The following is a 27635-nucleotide window of genomic DNA, read 5'->3' on the forward strand; positions in this document are numbered from 1 at the left end:
CTTTTAAATGAAAATGCATGCCACCTTTTTGAATAACTTGGCTTTATTCAACTAAGAGTTTTTAAGAAAGCATTAGATTCAAAATGCAAAATGTTTTGTCTTTTTTTGCTTTTGACTTTTTTGGTTGCATTTGTTTTCTGTATATAATTTCTGAACATTTTCTTGTTTCAGCACTAGTTGTAACGTTAATTTCACTGTATTTTTTTAACCAAAACATCACTAATTGTTTTATTGCCTCCACTTTGTTTTTCCTGTAGCAGTTTTTGGAAACTGGAAAAAGCTTCCATACTGCTGACTGAAAATACAATCTAATGATTGTGTATCATAGATGTTGTATGTTCCATGTTATATGTCTTTTTTGGTTTTGTGTTGGGTTTTTTTGTTTTGTTTTGCTTTGTTTTTTGGCTGTGTTAGAGCTGGAAAACACTCTGTATTTGACATTGTTTTGTTCCAGTTCAATGTGCAATCAGGAGTTGTGAGGAGGTGTGAAATTGGTTTTGTTCTTTATAATTTTTTTAAGTTTTCTTTTCTTTTGTATTTAATGTGATTATGTGCCTTTAAAATGTTCTCCCTTCCATTCTGCCCTTGTATCTTTGCAGTCATTGTATACAGCAGATTCTAGAAAGTGTTAATCATTGTCATCTAAATGGCATAGTTCACAGAGACCTGAAGGTCAGTATCTGGTGCCCATCAATTGGATACAAGAGTTTTGGGTTTTTTTTCCGCTGGGTAGGGGCAGAGGGTGGGCTGTCTGCAATGTTTCCTTGCCTATCCTACTCACCCTCAAAACAACCAGACAAACAAATAATGCATGACGCCTCTTTCCAGTTTGCAAGTCTACAGGCCTAATATACATCATGGCAAAAGGGGGAATGGTTGCCAAAAAATGTGTATCCTTCCAAGGCGCTGGATTTATGCCATGCTGTCGAACGTGTCTGTTATGCTGTTCCGGGTGTCCATGTATCGCTGTGTATGCACATGGAGGTGAACTTTGGCTGTGATGTATGTCAGCTTGCAGATTTAAACGCCACTTCTGTTCTGAGACCCTGGGTTGCAGTAGCAGAACAGCCGGTCGCACACTGCTGCATTAGAGTATGACGAACCCTCAGGCAAGTGATGCTAATTGCCGACTAAATTGGACCGGGAGCAGTTAATAATTTACCTAAAACACCTCGCTTGGAGTGGGGTTGTTACCTCAACGCCGCTACAATTTCTTAACGCCTCTGAGAGAGGAAAAGAAAGAAGGAGAAAGTCCAGAGGATGCCAGATATTTAATACGACCCCGCCAATGAATTCCTGGCAAAATTTGTATGTTTTTCGAAGGTTTAACTTTTAAAATGGTCATTAAAACAAAACCAAACCAAAAACAACCAAACAAAAAAGGCAAACAAAAAAACCAACCCAAACACCGCTACCCAAAACCCCCGTTAAATTAAAGCCACGGCAAAGCCGCCCCCGCAGGTGCAGGCGGGTCCCCCCGCGGCGCTGCCTGAGGCCGTCGTGCTCTGAGCGGCGCGGGCGGCGCGGGGCGGGGAGCGCGGCCTCCCGGGTCCCGCCGCCGCCGCTGCTGCCGCCGGCCCGGCCCCGCTGCGGGCGGGCGTGCGGCCGCGGGTGCACGCTTGGAACTAACACGCGCCCCTGGTGTTTGCATGCAGTCATTGCATTCAGCAGATCCTGGAGGCTGTGCTACACTGCCATCAGATGGGCGTAGTCCATCGCGACCTCAAGGTGAGTGCTGCTGCCCCGCCGGGCCCTCCCCAGCCGGAGCCTCAGCCCCGGCGGCGCTCCGCAGTCCCACAGCGGAGAGCAGCAAGCCCTAGCAAAACGGAGCCTTGATCAGTGCGAATGGAAACGGGTTTCTTTTTATTTTCTCTTTCTTTCTTTTTTGTTTTTAAACTTTGCTTCACCTTTGCACAAGCACAGACTGCTAGCATTGGCTGGAGAAAATCTGCTCAAGGTTTGCCAGTGCCCAGCTCTTCAGATCTGGGCTGTGAAGACAGCCATCAGAGTCTGCTGGCACATGTGGTCAGTACCAGGGAGAACAATCACAGAATCACAGAGTGTCAGGGATCGGAAGGGACCTCGAAAGCTCATCCAGTGCAATCCCCCTGCCGGAGCAGGGACACCCAGATGAGGTTACACAGGAAGGTGTCCAGGCGGGTTTGAATGTCTCCAGAAAAGGAGACTCCACAACCCCCCGGGCAGCCTGGTCCAGGCTCTGGCACCCTCACTGTGAAGAAGTTTCTTCTCATATTTAAGTGGAACCTTTTGTGTTCCAGTTTGAACCCATTACCCCTTGTCACCAAGAAGAGCCTGTCTCCATCCTCGTGACACTCACCCTTTACATATTTATAAACATTAATGAGGTCACCCCTCACGATAGTTGCCTTTTGAGCATTTGGTGTGTTGGTTGAGAACACCATCTTCCTCTCTGTCGTCCAGAGCTTTTGGGGCAGGGTGTGGGAGGAACTTTCAGTCTCTTCTCAGCATAACTTGGAGCACGTCTGGGCAGCTCACTAACGTTTGCATGTCACACATGTGATAGAAGGCCAGCTGCCAAGAGATTGCTGGCACAAAGACCTCTCTCTCCTCCAGATGGCTGGGCTACAGAACATCTTTAGAAAGTGGGAGTTCCTACAGTGTTCTCACCATGGTCACCTGAGGGGTTGAGTCCCTTCCAGATAAATGGGATAGAAACTTCAGAAAGAAAACTCCTGTCTTGAGAAGAGCATTACTTCTTTCTTAACCATATATGTATCCAGATGGCTGGAGACATCTGATGTGGAAATGATCCCTGCATTTAAAGTGCATTAGCATGGGAAGAAACAAGAAAAGTTCATTTTCTTTTACTGGGAAGCTCAGTGACAAGTCTGTCTCTCAAAGCTGGTACTGAACTAGTCTTGTGGACAAGGGAGAGGACTTAATTTGGGCACTTGGCCTTTAAGATCCTTAAGTAAGAAAATATTGTTAATTTTGAAATCAAATGGAAGCGCACTGTCTGAAATATCAGATCTGTTACAAAGGCAGAGAAAAAGTGGCATGTGGGTGAAGGCGCGGAAATACACTAATTCCTTCTCATACAGCTTCTCTGTCTCTCATTTTCCTTTCCAAATGAATTACAGGGAGCAGGAATTTCTAGTGGTTATCACTAGTAATAAAGTTGGAATGAGAATGCCTTCATCTTTCTTACCATCCTTCATTCCCAAATAAACAACTGTTATAATCATTGTCTGAATTTATTAAGTCTCTGTTGTTGTCCTGTGTGAGCACAAAGGGTTACGCTTTGAAAGCTCAGAGAGCTTGATGGATTTCAAAGACACAGATACAAAATTATCTACCCATTTTACGCTTCTGGATTCTCCCGCATCACGGTTATATAACATGAGGCTGACAAGTCTCTATCCAATATATAAATCTTGCATGGCAGCCAGATAACGTGGAACAAGTTTAAATGAAAGAATGTCAAATTTGTCCAGCTGCTCCAGCAATTCCTGCCCTCACCGTACATTCAGTACTGTGCTACTAGGGTGAAAAACAATTGAAAAAATAAAAAGGATTGTAGCCATGCAAGCTGACAAAAAGGAATGCTTTCTAGTACTTTTCATACATTCACACAAAATAACTTTAGAAACGCATTAAATCCAGCTGTTCCCTGCTCCAGATCATGTGTGGATTTGTTACTCTGGCAAATCAAGGATGAATTGGAAAAACAGTGTGAGAAATAATGTTTCTGCCAAGCTGTAGTACCCATTTTCATTTCTGAAAGTGAATACTTGAGGAAACAGAAAACCACCCATCTTCAGTTACTGCTTTGTGGCAAAAGAAAAAAAAGTGAAATGAAAGACCAGTGAAATCCCAGCAGAACTCTCCGTACTGAAAAGAAGATGTCAGGGCCCAAGACCAGAACTATGGGACATGTAGAAGATGGTTCTGGCCTGGCATGGATCCTTGAACTGCAAAACCTGGTTTTGGTTTTGGTTTTTTTCCCCCAATTACTCATGGCCTGTTTGGTGGTGGGGAGAGCAACAAGAGGAGGAGATTTTGGACACTCATATTGTTTAACTTCCCTTTTAGCATAACTTAGTAGCAACAGGAGAGGAGCTTTTGCAGTCTCTTATGACCTGCAGAAGTGCTTGTTGCTGCTCTGCTTGTAATCCTTGGTATAAGTCAGAATGGTGGTGGATCCTAGATCCAGAAAAATATAACCCATTAGTGGCTGGCTGTCTTTAAGAGGTGGAAAAAGTGCACTTCCATGTAGGAATTTCAGTTCTTGGCAGTCAGCAGCATTGCTACTTCTGTGAAACTCTACAATTACAACACTCTTGTGTTGCCCGTTGAAGTTAAATTAAAAACAAACAAACAAAAAAGGCAAAAAGCTGATGTTCTGGTTACATTCAAGGAAAAATACACAGAGGCGTAAGTACTTGATCCCTAAGAATTAAAGACCTTTTGAAAAATAAGGCGTAAATCATGTTAATTTATTTGCAAGTAATTTTAGTAGCTAATACTGCCATTCTACACGCTTGACTGCAGCCAATCTACAGGTAACATAAGGTGACATTATTGAATCCGAAGTGAGTTGTGAATGGCCCATGCTGGTTGTTAATGTTTCCCAAGTAATTGCAGTCATTCTAAGTTCACGCATGATAATTATCTAGTATGCCTCTTGTGATGCCGAAATATCAGCTGCTCGTTGTTCAGGTGCGTAGTCCCACACAACATCGCCCAAAAGGCTGCTGCCTTTGGGCTAGAAGTGAATCAGGAAATCTGCTTCGGCTTCTGTTGAAACATATTCTCTTATGACAATGGTATTTCTGCTGAACACTTTGTTTGGCAGAGTGAAGACACGTAATGGAATTAAAAAAAAATAAAAATCCCAAGAAGGAGGAAAAAAATCACCTCATAACCAAAAACCCCAGCAGCAGAAAACACAAAGCTGCTGTTTTGAATGGAAACGTTGAATGTGTTGCAAAGGGATATGCGCTTGATAGATCAACCAAGTGGGTGAGGCATTTCAGTGCTTTGGGATTGCTGAAGGTCACGACCAAATAGGATCATCCATTGCTTTAAGAGGTTTATATAAGAAGTGCATTCCAGGAAGTAATTACTGTAAACTTCTGTCACTCTGACAGGAAACCTTCAAGAACTATGTGACTGTATGTTGAAATTAGGGTAGTTTAATGGCAAGCGATGTGACATGACTTACGTCAGTGTTGATGAACCTAGAGAAGAGTTCTCAGCTATTTGGATCGTGTTCGATGTGATGTAGTTGAAGCGGTTACTGATAATTTAGGTGAATGTAAGGGTTGTATTTTATTCTGAGAGACCTTTTAAAATGTGGAAATACAAGGTTAATCAAGTAACTACTGATGAAAGGTTTTTAGTAGGCTTTTCTATGACATAGCAACAAAGGGATGAGTGGGAGAATAGTGTTTGTAATTTGCTGAAAAAATGTTCATTTACTGAGGGTGGAAAAAAAACGCCTTTAGGCTAAAGAGTTTGTCAAGGCCAGTTGTATTACTAATTAATAGAAGTATCACAGTGGTTGTGATCTTAATTAGGCTCAAGCATATATTGCCAGGTAGTTGGCAGATACATTAAAGATAGCCTTTGCTGAAAGAAGATTGTGATCTTAATTGTTTCCAGGCTTAGTACCTCCATGGGATTAACTGTATTCACGTATATAGTCACTTGGAACTCTGTATGATTGCTGCTGGATTTAAAATGAAATACACATTTCAGAGTTTGCAGGATTGGGTCCCCAGTGTCACACTGGATATACAGAATCCCCGTGTGATAGATCACTGCAAAAATCGCTTCTGGAAGAATCACAGCCATACCCTTGAAAATGAGGTTTTGTTATAATGTACATGTAGAACAAAACCTTTTTAAATAACAGTGGAAATAAAAATGAAAGAAATAGCCAGAAAATACTATAAAGGTCACGCTTGTCTGAAATAATCTGTTGAATTCTACAGTATTTTTAAGTTTTGGGGGTTTGATGGGGCTTTTTGGGGGTTTTAGGGGGGTTTTTTTTGTTTGTTTATTTTTGGGATGGTGGTAGTGGTTTTTCTTTTTTTTTTGTTTTGTTGTTGTGGGTTTTGGTTTTTTTTTTGTTTGGTTTGTTTTTTTAATTAAGGTTCCTAGAATAAAGTTATCTTTGGACAATTCACATTTGGTGTATTTGCCAAATGAAATTCAAAGGATACATTGTAAACGGTAGAATGAACACCATTGTTAATGTTTAAATCCTTTACTTTTAATTGCCTGAGCATACTGTAGCATTTGATTTCAGATGTGACCGGCATACTCTAAAGAAACAAAGTGGGAACTTTTGCAGACTTATGCTGTTATTTGTAATAGGTTCTCTGAAAGCACAAACGTGGGCATGTTGTTTTGCTGAAAGATTTGCAATGTAAATACACCTGCCCTCTAAATACAAATATAATAATACGGCTGTTATTGTTAAACTGTCATGGAAAGCATATTTATGTTTGGCGGTTACAGATGCCTAATCCTGCAAACTGCATAGGTTAGATGAGTAATCAAAGAATACGTGTCTTTGGGGGTTTTTCTGCAGCATTTTTCCTTGTAGTGAACTCTTAGGAGTCTCTGAATTATCTTGTCACACAAATGGATGTCGCGGTTCCATACGACCACTCTGGCTGACCTCCTTCCCTAGTAGACCTGCCCGCTGGCTTTCGTCTTGTTAGGGGATTGTGAAGACTGTTTAGAGGCTCAGTGGTTCTTTCCAAGTAGGAATGGAAAGTGCGGTTTTTGCATTTTTATGGTGAAAACTTATGGGTTTTTTTATCTTTTTCACTAAGTATTTTTTCTTTTCCGACTACCTTAACTAAAAAAAAAGGCGACAACCTGTCTAAAATATATTTACTTATCTTTTCATCTCAATTTTTTTCTCTCTCTGAATAAAGCCTGAGAACTTACTTTTAGCTAGCAAATCCAAGGGAGCAGCAGTAAAGCTGGCAGACTTTGGATTGGCTATAGAAGTCCAAGGAGAGCAACAGGCTTGGTTTGGTAAGTAAATGTTTTTTAATTTCTCTCAACATTTATTCAGTGTTTCAATTGAGCCTCCCAAACAGCCCAGCTCTCACCCCAGTGTAAAACATGCAGCTATGTGGCTACTTGATATGTAGCATTAAGGCGTGTTTTGTTCATAGTCTTTACAACTGGCTACGCTTTAGACCTTTTTCTCCATGAAGAATGTTATCTGTAATTCTCACCAAGTTAAGCAGAGCTTGGCAGCAGGCCTTGTTTATTTCCAAAAGAAAAAAAAAAAAGAAAGAAACAAGCAAATACTTCAAGAGTGATCAATGGCTACATTTCCAAATCTCAGAGCTCACTTAGACAGGAAAAGGATCAGCCTCACTGCCACCTCTTCACTAGCAAAGCCAAATCACCTTTCCAAACAAACATAAAATAAATTGGCAAAAGTCTCTTCTTTTAGCACAATGGTATTCATACTGGGGATTTGGCCAGCACAGCAGTACTGGTATGGGGTAGGACAGAGGGAGAGGGTATTTAAATTCACACTTCTAGTAAACAGAGCTTTGCAAATGCTCCTTTTGCATGTAGTCTGAGTGCCATCGACATTTCTTGACCCTGAAATTAGGGTTTCCTGATTCCTGGCTTGTCCTGGCATTGGTCAGCCTCTACGTTTGACTGGGATGTAGTCCACACACTTTACCCTGTGTATCTACAGGAATGACATGACAAGTGTAGAGCCTGGGTGACATAAGACCGTAGGTTAATACCTCTGAGTGTACCTGCCCAGTCATCACAACATTTTGTCTGAACAGTTGTCTGTCACTGCAAATACCTGAAACTTTTCTTCTGAAGCACTTTGGAATGTGACTTGAATGAAAAAAACACACAAAACACAAGAGGTTTGAATACCTGAGACTGTACACCAGGGGTATCCAACTCATTTTCATCGGGGGCCACATCACCCTCACAGTTGCCTTCAGAGGACCGAATGTAATTTTAGGACTGTATAAATGTAACTACTCCTACATTTTTACAGTCCTAAAATTCCATTTGGCCTTTTGAAGGCAACCACGAGGCTGATGTGGCCCCTGGTGAAAAAGAGTTGGACATTCCTGCTGTAGACAGTTTTCCAGACCAGATAACAGTGCAAGTTATCTGTCCCAGTTGCTTATATTGCTGTCCTAGAGGTGACTGCCCCTTCATACCTGCAAGTAAAACTGTTCATAAAACCCACTTTGATGCACTGAGGTCAAAATATGCTGGTTTATTAAAAATATACAATTGTTAATGCGTAAGCAATTCAAGTAGTAGATCATGGAGAGCATAAATCCAGGAAGGTAAAGGGTGGTTAAAAGTATCAGGAATCTTGCGCCATAGTCTGGAAAGGGTTGTCTATGCACAGCTTACAAACATCTTGTGAAGTTGGGATGGGAGTTTCTCAGCCACTTTAGTGATTTTGAAAACATTATTTTCATCTGCAAGGAACCAAGAGTAAGCTTGCTTGATGGTGAAGGTGACAAAGATGTACCAGAATGTGGAGGCAAACTCTGTGCGTACACGTGACCATCAGGAGGGAGCATGTTCTGTGCTTCAGATTTGCTCCTGAAACTGTGGAAGGGGGGAGGTGTCTGCCGTCTTGACAATGGCACTTGACAATGTAAACCAGGTCACCAGAATCAATAAATGGAATGTATCTTTGTGTCCTGCACAATGCTCTGCCTCAGTTTACAAGAAAAGGATGGGGGGTGGTGAGTTAAATATTACTCACTTCTCACCAGTTTCACTAAACTATTCTTTTTGTTCATTTAAAGAAATGCTAATTGCAGATCGTTTGTTACAGTTAACAGATGCCCAAAATAAAATGGTGAAAAAATTTTTAATACTGGTAATTTTAAATACCAGGACATATACAAATATGGTGTGTCTATCTGACATACCATCCTCTTTGTATAGATGTGAAGCACAGGACAAAAGTTATTGTCAATCCCAGGAGGAAAAAATACAGAATAAAATATTTATATCAGCTACCTCTTCTCACAGTGGCTAGAAGGTGCAGTTTAAAATTGAACAAAGTCATCGTGAGCTTGCTGTCAAAGCTTGGAATAAAAGCATAAAGGATTTTGTGCAGGCAGTGGGTTGAGAGTGTTTGAAATCTAGGATATAACTACATGTGGATGCACAGGCAGTACTGTGGGACATATGTTGGTAGCTTTATAAGCTTGCCTGTTGTTGTAAATCCCAGCCTTAGTATAAATGGATTTCAATAATCCACAAAAGACAGAGGAGATTGCTCTTGCACATTAGCAAACAGCCCAGTACAAAAGCAGTGGAATAGAAATAAGAAAAAACACAAGTGTTTTGTTATAATGACAAAAGTATCAAGTAAACAAGAAGAATCTCAAGAAAAAATCAGAATGAACTTGACTTCAGGGATGTTTTCTCTAGATTATACATCTGTATGGATGCAGATGATGCTCAGGAGGTTGCAGTTCCCTGTAAATGTTGCACATTCTTATTTGGTTCTTGTGAACTGCTTGGTTTAGACTCATAGCATCATGAGGACTGGCTTGCTGAACTTGATAGGAAAGAGAGTTAAAAGAATGTCTTCAAAATACATATGTAAGGAAGAGATAAGCTGGCAGCAAGATAATAGAAAGTAGTCTAATGTGGTGCCTTTTTTTTGAGGGGGGAGGTTGGTATTCAGTAGGTCTAGTGGGTTCTGTACCTTTTCTGGAACTTCCTCTGGAAAACCTTTCAGCCTGAGAGCTTTCCTTCAGCTTCTTAGTAGTGCTTTAACAAGGCAAAATATGAACTCTGATGTTCTCGATGTTTTAAACTTTCTTGCTTCCTTCCAGAATATTTTTCAGCTTTCTACTGGATTCTGCAGCACTTAGTGACTCATGGCATGCTCCAATTCTAATTATAGCTCTGCATCAGTATGTTTGTCTTTTTTTCCTTTTTTTTCTCCTTTTTTTTGGGTGTAGTCCTCTGGTATGACGGTTGCTTTTCTGCTTAAACCATGGCTACGGCTCAGCAGGAAGCCGGCCAGAGCTCTCTGTGTTTGGATACAGCAGGATACTTCCCTGGGTTGCATGTTTGTAAAACAAACCTGTTCCTTGCCTGTTTGTAAAAGTGTCACAGTTGAAACACCCCACCCTGCCAGCAGGTGTTTAACACACAGGGAAAGCGCCAGACACTCCTGGCTGACCCCGGCAGGTGACTCACTGTGCCTCGCTCAAGTCTGTGGAAGGGCTGCAGTTAACCCGCTGGTAGCTAGATTTAGCCCTAGTTCCGTCTCAAATTAAGTCCAACCCTGCAACTAGGACTAAAATATTCACCACTTAAGTCATTCAAGTAGCCACACTGAAGTAGTTTGCTATTTGCATTACATTTATGTTGTGTACAGTTAGTCTTTTGGATCCAGCTGTGCAGGAAGAGACAGCTGCTGCCCATGCCTGCTCTCAGCTGCTTGCTCTTGCCCCTTGCTGCTGCTTTTTCCAGGTCTTCTCACCAGACTGCTCATTTTAATTTTTGTTATTGAGTCAAAGGGAGGTGTGTTAGCAAAGATGTACAACTTACACTATTTAAACTAACATGGTTTATTCTGACGTTTTATTTTGGACTCCTTGCATGAGTGGTGCGTAGAGGCTGTAAGTCTAGCAGGGGGGTGATGAAAACATGAGGCATAAAGCAGTAATCTGCTGTGTGCTTAAGATGCATCTCTTTACATTAACTTAGTTTTATGTTGTGGGATTATAGTTAACCTTCAATCCAGGTTTGACTCGAGACATGCTCACCATTTATGAAGTTAAGTATGTATGTAATCTTTGCGTAAGAGGGTTTTGAGACTGTAAGCTATTTAAGCTGAGTAACATGCCATGGCGTGTACCCATTCACCACTGAGCACAGAGCACCGTGTTTGTCTTGTGCCACTGGACACTCATTTAAATCGTATGATGATAGGAGTACAAGGTGCTGTAATCTTTTCTAGACGCTATACCGTCACAAACAGTTTCCAGCTTTGCGAGTTGTTTTAGCTAAAATAAATACTATTTTAGCAATAGTTTTCTGAAAAGTACACACTCGTAGGGGGATTCTTCTGACTATTTACAGAATTACCTGATAAATAACAGTTAACAATTTCAGTACATTTTTTCTTTTTCACTGAAATCGTGACTATGTTTGCTGCTTTAAACAACTTCATAATAGGTACTAAAACCATAGCAATTATTTCTGTTTAGACCCATTCTGTATCCTCACCAAGAGGTAAAGTTAGCTAAGTACTGTATTTATTTTCCATTTTCAAGTGATGCATAATAATGTTAATGGAGCTGTGGTAAGTTTGAAGGTCAAGACAACTTTATTCCCCTCTAAAATGAACTAAACTATTCATGTAGAGCACTACAGCCAAGAAAAGATACAAAACATCACTATATTTAAAGCTACTTAGACCATACATTCTTCAGCTTCTCGAAGGAGCTTAAGCTGTGTTTCCTGTATGATAGTGCTCTTTAACAATTCATGGCTCTCATATCAGGAGACTGCAAAAAACAAGTTTATTTTTCATTAAAATATTTTAGCTATATTCTCAGTAGAATACACAGAATGTGTTCCTTCACTTCCTCCTCCCACCCTCAAATGATTGCCAGCTGCAGAGCAAAGGTTTCCTTTTAATGTAGCTGTACGCTTTATACGTTATCACTGCCTCTCATAAGTTTTGTGGAATCCAGTGTGGAATTTCAGAAATGACACATGGTCTTTCGGGAAAGCCACCCAATTCTCACCTCTCAAGAATTCCTAAGTGTTTATTTTAGGCAAAGATGCTTGAAAGAACTGGCATACTAATTGAAATGGTACAGAATGTTATTGGTCATTAAGTTTTTATCAATTACAGTGCCCTAAGAAAAGTCTACATTTTATACCTACGTTTTGCATTTCTCCTAAGAGAAAGCAGCACTGCTGGTAATGAATAAAGAACGAAGAACATACACATTTTGAAGGGTAGATTACTTCAGGCATGTTTTTTGTGAACTTTTGTAAGGAGGTTTCCAGAAGTAGAATGACTTCAAGAAAATGAGTTTAGCAGTGGAAAGATTGTATTAGAAGTAGCTGTGAGAAATACGAACAGCAAAGGCTGTAAGAAAGCTGAGCCCTGAGTTGGTGGTCTTCATACTAAGTACTAGCCAGCTGTGCTCCTGTGAAAGCTAATCCTGAACATCTCTGAACATTTACTTTGCCACCATCTGGCATTGACTGAATTGAGTTTCCACTTCTGTGCGAAGAAATTTGAGCAGTGTTTTTACTTTCTTTTTTTCTTTAAATGAGAGGTCTCTCCATACTGTAGCCCTGCATGGTGTTTACTCAGAAATGTACCATCCCCTAAGACTGAGCAGAACTCTTTAAATGCTCCTTAGAGTTATGCTGCTGTAGCTTAGCTGCCCCTCTGTTTTGTTAATTAGTTCCCCTTAATTGTCAGTGGAAGAACTTTGTGTGTGATAACAGTCTTCAAAGCTCACAGCTGATGGACTCCCAGAAATCCCATGCAAGTCATGTTTACAGTCTTCATTTTTAGAGTTTGGGGCTATTTTTAGATAGACTAAATTAAGCTATTGTTAAAAAAAAAAAAACACAGTCAGAGTCTTTGGCATTCCTGGTGTGCATTTTCTGTGTTTCAATTAGTATCTCCAAGGGGAATCACGTTTCCCACACTTCCTCTGCTTACTTTTTTGACCTTGACGCTGAGCCAGATGCATTTGCACCTCGATACTGGATGTCTCGTTACATCTTACAGTAGTGCAGAAGACATGAATGAAATTTTGTCAGCTATCTGGTAATCTTTCTGGAAACCTCCCACTGTTGTACTGTCACCAGCTCCTCAACACCAATGTTGAATCTGGAGTGCTGGTGTAGATGGGTAACCAGCTGGCTTTTTGCTGGTCTCCCAGACATGATGGCAGAAGGGGATGCGCCGAGTCTCCATAAGCGTTCCTCTTATTGTAACTTCTAGGTGATTTGCCCTAAAAGACAAAGTTCAAAATGAAGTGGTTAGTGGTTGATAGCTTGGGAAATAACGTCCTGTATCTTGTGGGCTGAGATGAGAATGACTTGAGCTTTGCAGAGCGTGTACAGCTGTTGAGAATACTTGACTTGCCTTTTGACAGGGTTTGCTGGTACTCCGGGATACCTTTCTCCAGAAGTCTTACGAAAAGATCCTTATGGAAAACCTGTGGATATGTGGGCATGTGGTAAGAAATAATTCTGAAATACGATGTTCAGTCCACCATAAAGTATTTTGAGGGAGAAAGATGATATCTAAAATATTAGTACATTATATTCTGCATCAGATAATATGTATTTAGTAAAATTCAAGATTGATTTTTAGAAGACTGGATTTTTTGTTGTTCTACCAGCTTCATTTTATTGTTTGTGAAGGTGTGTTGTTGTGGCATTCTTGGACACGTCTACACAACATACTTTCACAAAGTATTAAAAATAATAGATGCAGGCACATGATACCTAACTATTTAGAAAACCAAACAGTTCATGCTGTGAGCTGGGCCTTAGTTTTGGTTCACAAGCAGCCTAAAATCTGATCTGACCAATATACCAGACCTGCAGTTTTAAACTGTGAAACTAAATGTTTTATGAACAGAGTAATTACTTTTTTGTTCAGTTATTGAAACAGTATAGTTTATGGTACTGCCAAGTGGTGGCTCCCTGCCTGAGAACAATTGTTGGTTTCCTTATTTTACTTCTACCCACGCTTATTTTGTTGTATTAATGAAAGCACTTTTCTGTAACGATAGTGAATCATCTCTGTAAAATGAGCAGATGGACTTTTTAATTTCCTATTGACCATATATTTATACAGATAAATTGAGTTGCCCAAATTTTCTTCGCAGTATATTAGTTAAAACACAAGGTTACAGGCACCAATACAAGGTCATGGTAAAAACAGAACTAAAAAAAGTGTGTTTTCCGACAGCATCCATGATCATTGAAAAGTACAAATTATTTCTCCAGGCAGCTAGATACATTCAGTGCTCCTGATCTGATGATGTGTCAGATATTCATTCTTGCCCAAACTCTGCATAGGAGGCTATCTTGTCAACACTATATTTACTATTTTCTCCACAACGACTAGGCAGTGTTTTTCAGTAGCTAGGATAATGCTATTGAGCCATTTATGTGGTTGTCAGATACAAAATGAATTTCTGGGGTTTGTTTCTTGAAATCACTTAATTCTATTGTGAATTTTCTGCAGGTGTCATTCTGTATATTCTCCTGGTGGGATATCCTCCTTTCTGGGATGAAGACCAGCACAGGCTTTACCAGCAGATCAAGGCTGGTGCTTATGATGTATGTGCCGTATTCTGTCTATTCAATTAGTTATACCTCTTAATAGGAGTTTTCTAGAGTGAAAGGTGAAATTAGATTTTTTAATTATTATTAATATTTTTTTATTGGTTATCTTTATGAGCCACTCAATATAGTAAATGTCACTTTAGTAACATGAACCTTATTAGGATGGGAACATCCTGTGCTAATTACAATCTGATTTCCCTATGGCTCCAAGCTTTCATTTTCTGGTCCTTGTATAAATCATGCAAGTTTATGTTATCCTGACAAGCCTCTTCAGACCCCTGTGAACTCGCAAGGGCCTGTATTTTTATTTGTGGTTTATCACTTCAACCAATCAGTTATTCCAAGTTGTTTTTAAGAAATCTTAAGCTTCCAAATATATACCTTGCTATTATTGTATTGCCTGCTTTTGGAAATACAAGTTGTTATAGAATTTTTTAAAAGGAATAGTTTGATTAACTATTTGTATTTAAAAAAAAAAAAAAAAGCATTATGACTCTTGGCAATGGAGAACTGATGATTTGGTAATATTATGAATTTTGCAACATGATCCATCTCTATGATATTAAAAGACAGAAAGCTATTGGTGCTCAAATTTAAGTAATTTGTGAATGATGAAGAGGAAAAGACAGAACCTTATAATTTCTAAGCTTTTACTTGAATCCAGTCCTGGAGGGTGATGACTGAAAAGAGAATTGTTTTGCTATGGCCTTTGAGTGAAAATAGACTTATGGTCTGTCAAGTCTTCCTCCTAGTGAACAAGTAATCGTATGGTAATAAACTGGGGGACAGTGGGGAATTACAGTTTCAGCTGAGAGAGCAAGAGCTGAGGAAGCACAGAGACTGAACTGTGCATCTGCATTGTACATACACGGCATATACTTGTGCCATGCTGTGCTTGGGGAATGTAGAATTCCCAGTGTCTAAGAATAAGTGTTTTTAATAGTGAATATCACAAAATCTTCAAGGTTAACTTCTGGTCACAAAAGCAGTTGAAGATTTTCTTTCATTCTGTTTGCATTTGAACAGACTGACTGCATATATAAATACTTTGCTGAGCAGGGAGGTGTTAAATTCATAACTAGTTACCTTTATATACCATAACTATACAGTTAGCATTAAGATTAACATTGAAAGAAAGCAACCAACGAGTTGAATAATAATGCTTAATATTTTTGTCTTTATTAAAAGATAAACTAAGGCCGTATTAAGTGCTGTGTGACCATGTGCCGCTCAGATGACTGGAATTTGTCATTCTGTCCGCCATTGTTATTTTATGCCATGAATTTTAGATGGCATCATGTTACTGTAAATATATAAATGCTATGTATTTGAACCAAATAACTCAAAATAGTAAAAGAGGAAAACAGTATTTATAAAACTGGCCAATTCAAACTTTTCTAGTTGTGGCAAACTGCATTGTTCCCCTTAATACTGTTAAGTGCTGGCAATTAGTATTATGGAAATAGTATCAATAAAAGTCCTTAGGTAAAATTGTGTAGAGTTCGCACAAGATAATAATACATATCCATATTTTTTCTTAAGTTTCCCTCACCAGAATGGGATACAGTGACTCCTGAAGCAAAAGACCTTATCAATAAAATGCTTACCATCAACCCAGCTAAACGTATCACAGCATCAGAAGCACTAAAGCATCCATGGATCTGTGTAAGTAATTTCCACAGATTTAACAGAATAATTTGGAGGAAAAATTAGTTTATGGTATATACTTCAGCATATAGTTAAGGTATTTAGAGGATATTTTTCGTCCTTACTTGTGTTGCTTTGTAACTAGGAGAGTGTAAATTTATAATTAAACAGATATAGACAATAGTGTCGTATATTGAGGTCTCAGCCTGGGATAAGAGTTTTGCAGAAACAAAGTCCTGTGCCTTGACTTTGTGATGCAGAAGTTCACTGCCAGAATTAGAGCATTATTTCAAGTTGTCAGATAAAAAGATGTACAAGAAAGTAATTTTCAATAAAACAATGCTTTACATCTTCATTTCCCTATAACCATTATAAGCATGAAATGTAAAGGCAGGAAATTAAGGGACTTTTAAGAAGTTAGTTTACAGGTCGCAGAGGCTGCCTATCTGTTACTGGATCCAGAACTACCTTCCAATTCTCCATACATTCTACACTTTGACTTTGCAGATACTCTAGTCTGATAATCTGAAAGTCACAGTGAACATACAGCGGGTTCCCAACTCCTTATTCATTCCAGTAGGCTGCATTATCTTGCTTTTAAAATTGTGATGCAAATTGAATTACTGGGAAGATGTAGATATCACTGAATTTTCTGTGGAATATTTCCTGCTGCTGTACCCCACCTAATATTACTAGTACTAAGGAGAAGTTTCCTTATATTTTAAAATACATTTTCCAAAATCATAATTCAGTATATTACTTTATGTTTGTACTACATAACCCAAGTTCTAAGCTTCTTTGTTTTTCTTAATCCCTGTTTATTTCAAGAGGAATTTACACATGGGAATGGCTGAGTAAAATGAGACCTTGGTTTTGTTGATATTGAAGTTTCCCAAACATGTAGAAACCTACACAAAAGGTTACTCAGCGTAGACATTAAACGCCTAAATTTTGGACAATGTGGGTTGTATAATGTATGTAGTAGAGTAAATAAAATGCAAAACATCTGACTGGGTGCATTCTTATTTTCTTAGCAACGTTCTACTGTTGCCTCTATGATGCACAGACAAGAGACTGTAGATTGCTTGAAGAAATTCAATGCAAGAAGAAAACTAAAGGTAAGAATGGAAACTTCTGCAAGGGTGAGAAGCTAATTTTGGAAAGATAAAAGTCTGTTGGCTTGTGTTCAATACTATGCTTAAATGAACTATTTGATAGAAGATCAGCTTTTGAGCATGAAGATCTTAAAACTTTCCTGAAAGTGAATAGAACATAGAATAATTTTGTTGCATTCAAAAATAATTAACAGTAATCTTCATTTATACACATTAAAATTATTTAGTTGAAGTAAAATCCTTAGGGTTATTCTTTTTGATTGTCCCTTGTTTTCTCCAGACCAGACAGGATAACTTTGCAGGTGTGAACTTTTTTAGTTTGCTCATTACAAATAAACTCTCCTTCCTACCTAAAAAGGAATCCAAGCAAATGAATAGAGTGTCTTTCATATTCCGCTATGTGTTTTGTTGATGGTTACTGTGCCTGCGAGTACTCATGGTTTGTGTGTTACTTAAAATTGGTAAATATTTGATATTGTCGGGATTGCTGATAGGTGTGTAGTTAAGATTAAACTGCATTTTATACACTCATGGCTTCACATGTGGCAGGTAACACAGACAATCTGTTCTTTCCGAGTTAATTTAGCAATTGATGTAATTTACACGTGCGTTTTCCTTTTTATTGTGTCATGTTCACATTCAGAATTTTACACAAGTGTGATGCTAATTTAAGAAAATGTGTGTGCACACAGGGGGCCATTTTGACAACTATGCTGGCTACCAGAAATTTCTCAGGTATGTTCACTGAGCTCCAGATTAATATGGTCTTTATGTTCTGATGTCTGTAACGATTAAGATCTAATTAGGATTTACTAGTAATCTTTACTAGAAAGATCTTTGTTATTCAGGAGCATATAAATACGAAGTTATTCCCTTCATGGAACCAAATACGGGAATTTAAAATACTTGGGTCAAATAGAATCTCTTGTAGATGACAGTCTAGTTTTTCGGTAGAATATGGGTTTCTTCTTTTTACTTTTTTAGTGTTATCTCTCGAAAGACAGACAATGTTTTCCCATCTGTTTTCATGGAGGAAAATTGAAAATAATGCATATAGCTCTGCATGCATTCATATCACCAAACAACGTTTAAAAACTTAGTTATTTTTATACACCTGAAGGATACCTTCCAGGATTCTGTTGCATCTTATACTAAAAAGACCAACCAACCAAACAACAAAATATATGTTAGTTCTTTATTACTTTGCTAAAGAGTAATAAATGTAAGAAAATGAGTCCTTCTTTTCTTTCTCTTCTAATGTATAGCTTGAAATAACGAGATATTTCCTCTTTATGAAATAATGTTGTAGTGCTGTCCCTGGAGATTAAGATCTTTATACTAAACAAAGATTAATTGCAAAAGCTAAAGTAAGTTTGGTGTTAGTAGTTAGAATTGTCCTCAGTAGTAGTATTGCAAAAATGTTGATGCTATGCTGAATTTCTCATTTTGTCATTTGAAATTTCAAGTGAACAGTGAAAAAGAACACCAAATTTAAAAATAAGTAATTTGACATTTCCTCCTATTCTGTGATGTAACTGTTGGAGTGCAATGTAAGTTAATTTACAGACAGAAACATGATAGTGCTTTGGGCATGTTTTGAATGATAATTAGCACTGAATCATCCAAAATAAATTACATAATCATGAATGCAAGATCAGCTTGTTCAATTTGCATAGTACTTGAAATACAATTTCTTTCTGAGTTAAGTTCCTCTATTTAATCCACACCTATAACACAGAAGGCTACATTTATGTAAATTACATTGTGTTAATGCTTAATGGATTGCTAGTATCTGCCAGTTGATTTTGAAGGTGGGAGTGCTGTAGGCTACATAGCTCATAAATCATGAATTATTATTAAATAACAAACAAATATATCTCATCGCTTTTCATAACTGTCACTGTCTGAAAATATAAGGGTCAATTTCACCTTTCATGAAGTAAAAAAAGCTGAAGTAATCTTAAAATGTTTTGGCGTGAAAAACGAACAGGGGTTTTGGCTTTGTTTGGGGTTTTTTTGACCTGTCATCTCTGTTTTACACCATGATGACCCATATTTTTCCTTGATGCCATTTTATTTTGTCAAGTTGTTTATTTATGTTGTTTCGTTGCAAATCATGATTTTGAAGGTCATTTGTCCATAACGATGTGGTTATAAAAGTGTTTTATTTTCCTTTTTCTTCCTTTTATGTGGAATGTATATTTCTTGTGAGGTAAGACCCTCAGCACGTGAAAGGAACATCTTTTTTCTCTTCTAAATCAAAACTGCAGTTTGTCCTAAATCACTTTAATTTCTATGTGTTGTCACAACACCACTTCTTTTCTGTCTGCTTTCTGGCCTATTAGCGCTGCCTTAGGTTTTATTTATAGTTATTGCTTGTAGTTGCAAGTAATCTTTCATTGTGGGCTTAATTTAGAATATGCTAATTGCTCTGCTGTTGCAAATTCTTTAAATATTTGATTTGTATGCAGTATCCGTGCTTAAGGAAAGTCAAAATACTATTAAAAATACATTCCAAGCCAAAACCAACAAAGGCAGTTGAGCATGGAATATGTCCTATAACATAAAGTACTGCATAATAATCCATACCAGGCACATTTCGAAGGACGTGCTGGCAATACCATAAACACAATACTTGTAGTTATTGCTTTTGGTACCCTCATTTTACTGGCTTTCATTTATTTGTTTACATATAACATATAATGTTTGTTAAGCATTGAAACGACTCAGAAGTTTTATGCACAAATTTCGCAAAAGGACCTAGTTTGTTGTGAACAGCAGCCTCTAAGAATTAATATGTTTTCCCATATTTTTGTAAGGATTAAGAGTACAAAACAAGCTTTGAAAGCATTGAACTTCTGAGGTTTTTTGCCTTAGGTTTTAGAAATAGCTTCTTCCCTTTGCTTTCCCTCAATGAATTTCTGAAGTTAATGGAGTGTGCACAGTATCTGTCGTAGTGTAAAATCTAAGGCCATGTTGCATCAGGTCCTATAAGCACACATTTCAACAGTATATATCCTATCTCAAAAATATCTTTAAACCAATTTATTTTCAATGTGAATTTACATAATTCTATAAATAAAAACATGCTATGGTCTTGTTGCTTAATACAGGCAAATTTATTTTTCTTAATTGTAAAATTAGTTGTAAATCATATGCTCTCTGAGAGTTTCAACAGTAGTGTTGGCCAGTGTCCATAACTAATAAACTGCATTTGGAAGGGTGATACATTAGTGAAATTTTAAACATTAACCTGGCTTCACATTCCATTTTTTTTTATATAGACAACACAATAATGGACATTAGTTATTTCTGTACAGTTTCTGAGGTGATCTTACCTTTTCTGTACTCTGAATCAGAGCTAAATGAACACTTAATGCAGATGTAGCTGGAGAATAAACCGCAAGTACAAAGTTAACTTCAAGTTTAAAACAGATACTCACCAACTTCAATATCCTCAGCTAGTTTAAGCAACCTTAGGCTTGCAAGGTCCAATAGTTGTTTTTTGCTTTAAAGAGAAGGATGCCGGTAACCATGGGAGCCCCGTGTCAGGACTGTCTCCCTTTGATTATGCCAGATTGTTGGCTGCAGCATTTCCCTTTCAAAAAAACATGTATGGAACAGCACTTTCTTAAAATCTAAGCTGTGATATGTTTTCCAATAGGAAAATTTGGTTAGAAACAATTATAAAACAAAAAAACCCACCAGGCTCGCTTTGTAATTTATTATTCTTCAAGCCTTTGGCAGTGAGTCATGAAGCATTTACACTTTAGTGAATAGTTAATTTGAATTTAGTAGGTCACCCAATGTCAGGGATTGGCTCAAGGAGCATGGACATGAGTCCACCAAGCAACTGTACGAGCAGAGCCCATTTTAGTTGACATAAGTAGGCCTTAGTTAGCTTGTCTATTAGGCCGTGGGAAAGGGGGAATGGAAAAGTACTAACTAAGGCAGGGTCAGGATATCCTTGAAGAGATAAGAGTCAGAAGAATGCAGGATGCGCATAGCTAGCTAAACCCAAGTAGGTGGAGTAAGTAAATGTAACCTTTTAGTGCTTAGCCTATTAGATAGAGACAAGTATGCATAATTATGGTATTTGGTATAAATGCACGCTATCTTGGGCAATAAAGTTGAATCATGCTTTATCACTCACATTGAGTCGGCCTGCATGTTTTCCTCAGCCGCGTACTCGCAACCCAAAACGTATTTCTGCTGTAAATGTTTTTGGGTTCAGAGATGCGGTGTGATTGTTGGCACATTAGCCCTCCAAAATTAGTAGTTTGGAATAGTTTGACCCTGTTCTTGGTGTCAGTTTTAAGTGGTGGAATTCAAAGCTTAACACATGGATAAAGTCATGTCAAGTGACATTTTGCCCAACAGTCCCCACTACTTTGAAGAAATTTGATCAGTGTGCAACATGATGCAGAAAATAGTAGGTTTTCTTCAGTAGAAGTTGAAGCAAAGCCTACCATTTGTTGCTAGTAACTGTTAGGAAGCACTTCTGCAAAACAACACTTCACTAGCACCTTGTTCTTCCTTTCTTATTTGCAAAATTCCCGACCCGTCACTCGAGGTGACTGATGCTGTCATGGTGGGAGGTTCCCAAAGAACCATTGCTCAGAGGCGCTTTTTTAAAACCCAGTTTACTTTGCATTAGGTGGGACAGATAGCATTGTACCTCACTATGCTCTCGAAATACCTTATTAATCTGGTAGTGGTTACTTTTATGTCACTGTTATATTAATAACATCCTTAAAATAGCAGTGGGCTCTACAAACACCTGATGGAAGTCCCTGCCATCAGAACAGTACTTTTCATAGTCATATCAAACTGTCCCCATCGACAATTGCAAAAATATTGCAGTTGAGAAAATGAACATATCCAAAGGCTGCTGCTTTTACACTCACCCTGCTTCTGTTTCCTCTGTGCTGCCCAATGACGTGTCTCCTTGTATAAGTACAGTTAACCTACAGCTTTAATCAATGGAAAAAGAGATGTATGATCTCAAGGATTTGTATTTTCTTAAATATTTCATTTTCTGTACTCAAAGCAAGAAAAGGAGGAAATAAAAACTGAAAACATATATGCAGCTGGGAGGCAATAAGGGTTTGCTGTGCAGCTGGTTGACCTTAGTGGTAACCACCTGACACTGAAATTATTTGTCTTGTTTTACAGCAGCCAAGAGTTTACTGAAAAAGCCGGACGGAGTTAAGGTAGGTTAAACGTGTGCTTTAAAATACGTTCTATTAGTCACCACCTATCTGCAATTTCTGCCAGTTTTTATAACTGATTGTTATTACTTCCTTTATTTATAGAGTTTGTTAACAAGTGATTCTTACAGTATATTTGAAGCGATTAAATTTAGTGGGTGAAGCTTAAAAAAATGGAATAGAAGAAATATTTGAGAAACAAGTGGAAGATAGAAAACTACTGGAGAAAATGCTTTTCTTGCTATTTAAATGAAAGGTGATTGTATAATTAATGACTTGGTGTTATTAATGGGCTTGTAAATATAAGTGATGGCTTGGTGGTGGGCATTTTAGCTTTTTAGGTATCAGTGTTTATCTGCAGCTCTGTTGCCTTCGGGTTTCCCTTTGACTTTTTATTAGATTTCATGGAAGACCAAAAGTTTACTGATGGGCTTGGCTCCACATGAGGTGTATTCTGCCAGATGTACTTGCTATATTTGGCAGAACTTGAAGGGTTTACTATCGCAACAAATCAGCTCATTCTGACTAATAGACCTTGCTAAGAAGGGAACATTTTGGCAGCTTTCATATATGATTTAGAGCTCCTGTTCTCATGTCACGAGATCCTGCAGGAGGAGAGATGCTTCACAAATGAATGTTCTGCATAAATACTTTGAAAAACAGCCAGGAAAAAAAGAATATATCACTCAGCAATGAAAAATATTTTATTTCTTGGAGGACTCCTGAAGACTAGAATAAGTGCCTGATGCTTTTATGATATGATTTGAAAGATACTCTTCTGTGCTCTGTTTGTTTACTCAGAAGTGCCTTTGACCTGAATTTTAATGTTCTATTTAAACTTAACTTTTTATTTTAACAAAACATTTTATAATTGAATAGCAGATTCATAGTATATTTGTCCCTGTCCTCCCACACATATGCACTTTTCCTATCCAAAAAGTCGTGAGGCTGATTTAGAATGAAGTGAGTACACTATGATTTCAGTGCTTCTCACTGCCAAGTAGTAGATACCACAGTTATATGGAGAAGCATACATTCAGTGCTGTTCTGTGATACCTGTGGAAAATCCTTACCATGTTTCATTGTGGAATATATAAATTTTATGTACTCTAGCTGATCAGCTTTTCGTTTTTAAATATCATTCCTCCTACAGGTCTATGATGCTATTTGTTATATCTCAATCTTGATTACAATATTGGAAACAATTGTTGCCAAAATTTTGCCTAAATTACATTTGTTGGGATTTGGTAACTTTGGTTTTCAGCATTTATGTGTCTGCTGTTTGTCTGCATGGTCATGTGGAGCAAAGGGAGTAAATTTACATCTGGGGAAGTCTGTTTTTGTCAATTCTATTACTGAGTTATTGTATACTCTGTAGCATTTTTCCAGCCCTTCCTACAACTTAAGCTTTTTCTTAGAAAAAAGCCAAAACAGAAATATGCTGTACTCCATGCATTGATACTTCAAATCCAACCAGTCACATTTTCTTCTTTTCCTTTCTCTCTGACTGGTCAATTCAGAAAAGGAAGTCCAGTTCGAGTGTTCAGATGATGGTGAGGATCTTTATCGACAGATTGTTTTTCCTCCTGTGAAACATTCACACTTAGAAATCAAACAGTTGCATTTAGTTTTGTTAACATACTGTGAGAGGCTACAAGACTTTAAAGCACAGCCTTGTGAATTTTAAGCCTGCAGTTGCTATATGCCATCCACACTGAATTGTTCTACAGTTCTTTCAAGAAAGTTTTTTATTTTTTTAACCTGGGGACAATCAAAAAAAAAAAAAGTAGATGTAACATTGGCCAATGCAGCTGTTCTTAGTAAATAAAACCAGTAACAAAACAGTAATCTTATAACAGCCTTCTATTAATTTTTAAACCTCCTTATATCAAAAGCTAATAGTATTAATATCATAAAATGTAACACAAATCACATTGCTCTGCACGGTGAAATAGTATCGCTTTAATTCAGCCACTATAGACCAAGATGCCATGACAAATGCTCGGGAGTACAAAAGAAAATTTCACAGCCTTTCCATCCTACAGTTTCCCAACTAACTTCGTTCACAGCTCAGGGCTTTGTCACAAGGTGTCTCAGCTGAAAGTCAGTAACTTTCTTCTTCTTCAACCTGTTCTACAGTCTTGCCTTCATTTGGCCTCTGTCATCCCACACAACAACTTACTCAATTCCTGTGTTATTATGGTTTCGAATCTGACTTTTGAGATGTTGGTGATGATCAGCTGTGATGTCCCAACCAGCTTCTGTTGCTGCTGCCAGTGGAGTGAAGGCAAATATCCCTTTCCCACACCTTTTCCTGGGAAGTACAACTCTCCTTGAAAAGCAGAAATTGCTGGCCAGGTCTGAGCAGACTCGTAGCTGTGGTGGTAAATAGTCTGTTCTTTGGGCAAACACTGATTTTCAGTGACAGAGGATCAGTGCTAACAGTGTCCAAATGAGGGTAACCAGAAAGGTGCAGTGAGGGTATCTCTAGTATGCCAAAGGTGAAGTGTGCTTTAGCCTGCTGTGAAAGATTAAAGTCCCAAGATGTAGGTTTTGTTTCTTAAGAGGTTTTTATAATATGTTAAAAAAAGACCAATAATGATTCTACAGTCATGCCCAGTTTTGAGTGTTTGTGTCTGTCTGTCCTGCACTACCATCTGATCTAAAAGAGTGGCTTTTGACGAGCAATGCAGAAGTATAAAAGTCTTCTTTCTTTGTAACAAATAGAAGGTCACCACTTAAACATAATTCAATCTTAGAACAACTGTTTCATATGAAATTATATTACTCCTTTTGGAATCATTCCCCTTTGCTGTTAAAAATATGTGCGAAAGATACAATGTGTGTTCATATAATAAAAATAAATAAGAGAGAGAAAGCGTACAGGCTTATTGCTGATTCCTCTCTTAAGTTTCAAAGGGTTTTACCAAGTTCTGCTTACATAGAAGAAATAATTGTAGAAGAAATAATTGTATTCTGAATATCATTATCTCTTTCTGCTTTTACTAATGAATGTTGTATTCACAATATCTTACTAAGAAGTTTTGAATATATTTCCTGCAGTTTTCAGCAGTAGCTGTAATGGATATTGTTTATTTTTATAGGACTTTCACCAAGGGAGTATGGACCCAAGCCTGCTCTCCTTACTCAGGCAAAATTGGAATTGAAATTTGATTAACCTGTTTTCATTATGTATTCAACAACAAGCATTCATTTGGCGTATCACTTTTTTTTTTTTTTGTATTAAGCTACTACTGAATAGGACTGTATGAAATCTAGTGAAATCTTCATTTCTTTCCTCATGTTTTTGCTTTATGTGTATCTGCCTTTTGTTAGGGACTTTTTATTTGTAGTCTTGTGATGACTACGCTGTCATAAAAATATGAACTTTTAGTTACACAACTTGATCTGTGATTTTTCTCATGTTTTGAGAGGTTTGGTATGCCATCAAGCAATGTTGTGTGTGTTCTCACTATTCCACAATTCTCCTATAGAACTTCCATTTATTGAACTGGTTAAGGTATTTTTAACAGTTTTTTTCCAAGTAAGTAGTTCAGGTTTTGCCCAGCTCACAGTCCCATAAATGTCTAAGCAAGTTAGGCGATATATAAAATACTTGCTAATACTTATGTCTTCCCCATAAATGACATTATACACTAAGGTATTGATTCCCTCCCTGTTGTGAGTTCAGACACCCTTGCAACATACGGCTGTAATATTGTTAATAGAGAAATGAAACTTATTTGGCAACAACTAGGCCAAGCTGGAGCATAAACTAAACACTTGGAACTCAATAATGACTCGTATTTTGTCTGAGTGACAATTTCTCCACAAAAACCATTGTTAAAATAATGTTTCTCATCCTCCTGCTGTAGAGCACTGTGAACTTTGATTTTAAATCAAAGAAAATTATTCTCTATGGGAGAATGGGTTCTATCACAAATATTACTAAATAACACTTAGTGTAATGCTCCCTGATATTAACTACTAAGAAGTTTTATATTCTTCAAAGTAAATTAAATGCTGGTTAAGAGAAGGAAATTTGCAGTTTGTAATTAATTAATGTAAATCCTGCTGACATTTCCATAATCCTGACGTGCTAAGTAAGACTTAGTTCAGCTGCAGGCTTAATTCCTGTAATCAACAAGTCAGCTGCCACACCTGTACCCGAGTAGAAATAATCATCAAAAACTGCTGAGGACATGAAGTTCAGTGAATTTCCCCAGTGGTGCTGACTTCTGAATGCTTGAATTTCACAAAGCCTTGGCACAATGTTAGCCTGCATGGCTGAGAAGCTGAACACTTCATCTGAGACTACAGAGCCATGGCAAAGTGTCAGTCACAAGGCAGATGTTTCATGCACATCTCAGTTTGGTCCGCTGTTCTAGGACTTCCTCTTTCTTTATGCCTTTTCATATATGTTACTTAGCGTGGCATCATTTTTGAATGGTTTATAAAGGCTTTTCTTTTAGAAGAAAAAATACCAGATTTTGACTCCAAAATTTCTAGAGTTTGTTCCTTTAAATGGAGAAATCAGTTACATTTTTTACAAAAATCCATTCAGGAAACAATTTTGGACTTTTTTCCTTTATTTTGCACATTTATTATTAAGTACTGTGGCTAGAAGGTTCAATAGAACTTTTTTTTTGGATCAAAGTTCTTCCAAACAATATGTATCTATACACCCAGTTCTGCATGCTGCTTTGGATTGCTCTTGTTAAAATTAGACACGAGTAAAATATACATACTTTTTTTTTCCTAATTAATGCTAAAGAAAAATATGACATATTTCAAACTAGTTTTACTATTCTTTAATCTTGCTGCTTAGTGCATGTAAAAAGTGGCTCAGTACATTATTTTTAGTATTTCTGTGCTTTTCATACCATGGTATTTATGAAAGCTGAATCGTAAAAATGGATGTAAAGAATCAGATGCCTTTAAACTTTAAACTGCTAAACAGTTTATTTGAATTAAAAGTTTGTATAAATAAAGGCCAGTAGCCTTGTAAACATGTAGTACTGCGCTAAGCATAAGAATTAACATGAGGACCTACACGTAAAATTCAGCAAATATGTACTGATTGTGGAGTGAGACAACAGATACTATACATAGTGTAAGACCTTACACTTTCAGGTTATAGTACCAAAACTGAAAGGCTGATACACAGTTACTGTAGGAAATCACAGCTGCCAATTATTTTTGTCTAAAATAACTCTAAAAAAGCTAAAGGGACACTAGTCTCTTTTGACCATCAGTTGTATTTATTCAGATCTGGTATCAGTTATATTTATTA

The 27635-nt window shown here is 37.7% G+C and overlaps 1 protein-coding gene across 32 annotated transcripts in view; it reads left to right on the forward strand.

The window, feature by feature from the left end:
- The window catches only part of CAMK2D (calcium/calmodulin dependent protein kinase II delta), a 160297-nt gene that overhangs the window by 102305 nt on the left and 30357 nt on the right, over positions 1-27635 (forward strand). For 7 of the 32 annotated variants that reach the window (XM_065062245.1, XM_065062255.1, XM_065062248.1 and 4 more), the window contains exons 6-14: positions 600-672; positions 6933-7035; positions 13167-13250; positions 14270-14364; positions 15913-16035; positions 17052-17135; positions 17825-17867; positions 22308-22345; positions 23863-23895. In XM_065062245.1, coding sequence (XP_064918317.1) covers positions 600-672; positions 6933-7035; positions 13167-13250; positions 14270-14364; positions 15913-16035; positions 17052-17135; positions 17825-17867; positions 22308-22345; positions 23863-23895 — 676 coding nt within the window. Of the gene's footprint in view, positions 1-599; positions 673-1655; positions 1729-6932; positions 7036-13166; positions 13251-14269; positions 14365-15912; positions 16036-17051; positions 17136-17824; positions 17868-22307; positions 22346-23862; positions 23896-27635 lie in introns of all 32 variants that reach the window. The other 25 variants (XM_065062251.1, XM_065062263.1, XM_065062271.1 and 22 more) reach the window with 7 other exon arrangements.

Source organism: Columba livia, chromosome 4 (genome assembly GCF_036013475.1).
Source record: "Columba livia isolate bColLiv1 breed racing homer chromosome 4, bColLiv1.pat.W.v2, whole genome shotgun sequence".
NCBI lineage: Eukaryota > Metazoa > Chordata > Aves > Columbiformes > Columbidae > Columba > Columba livia.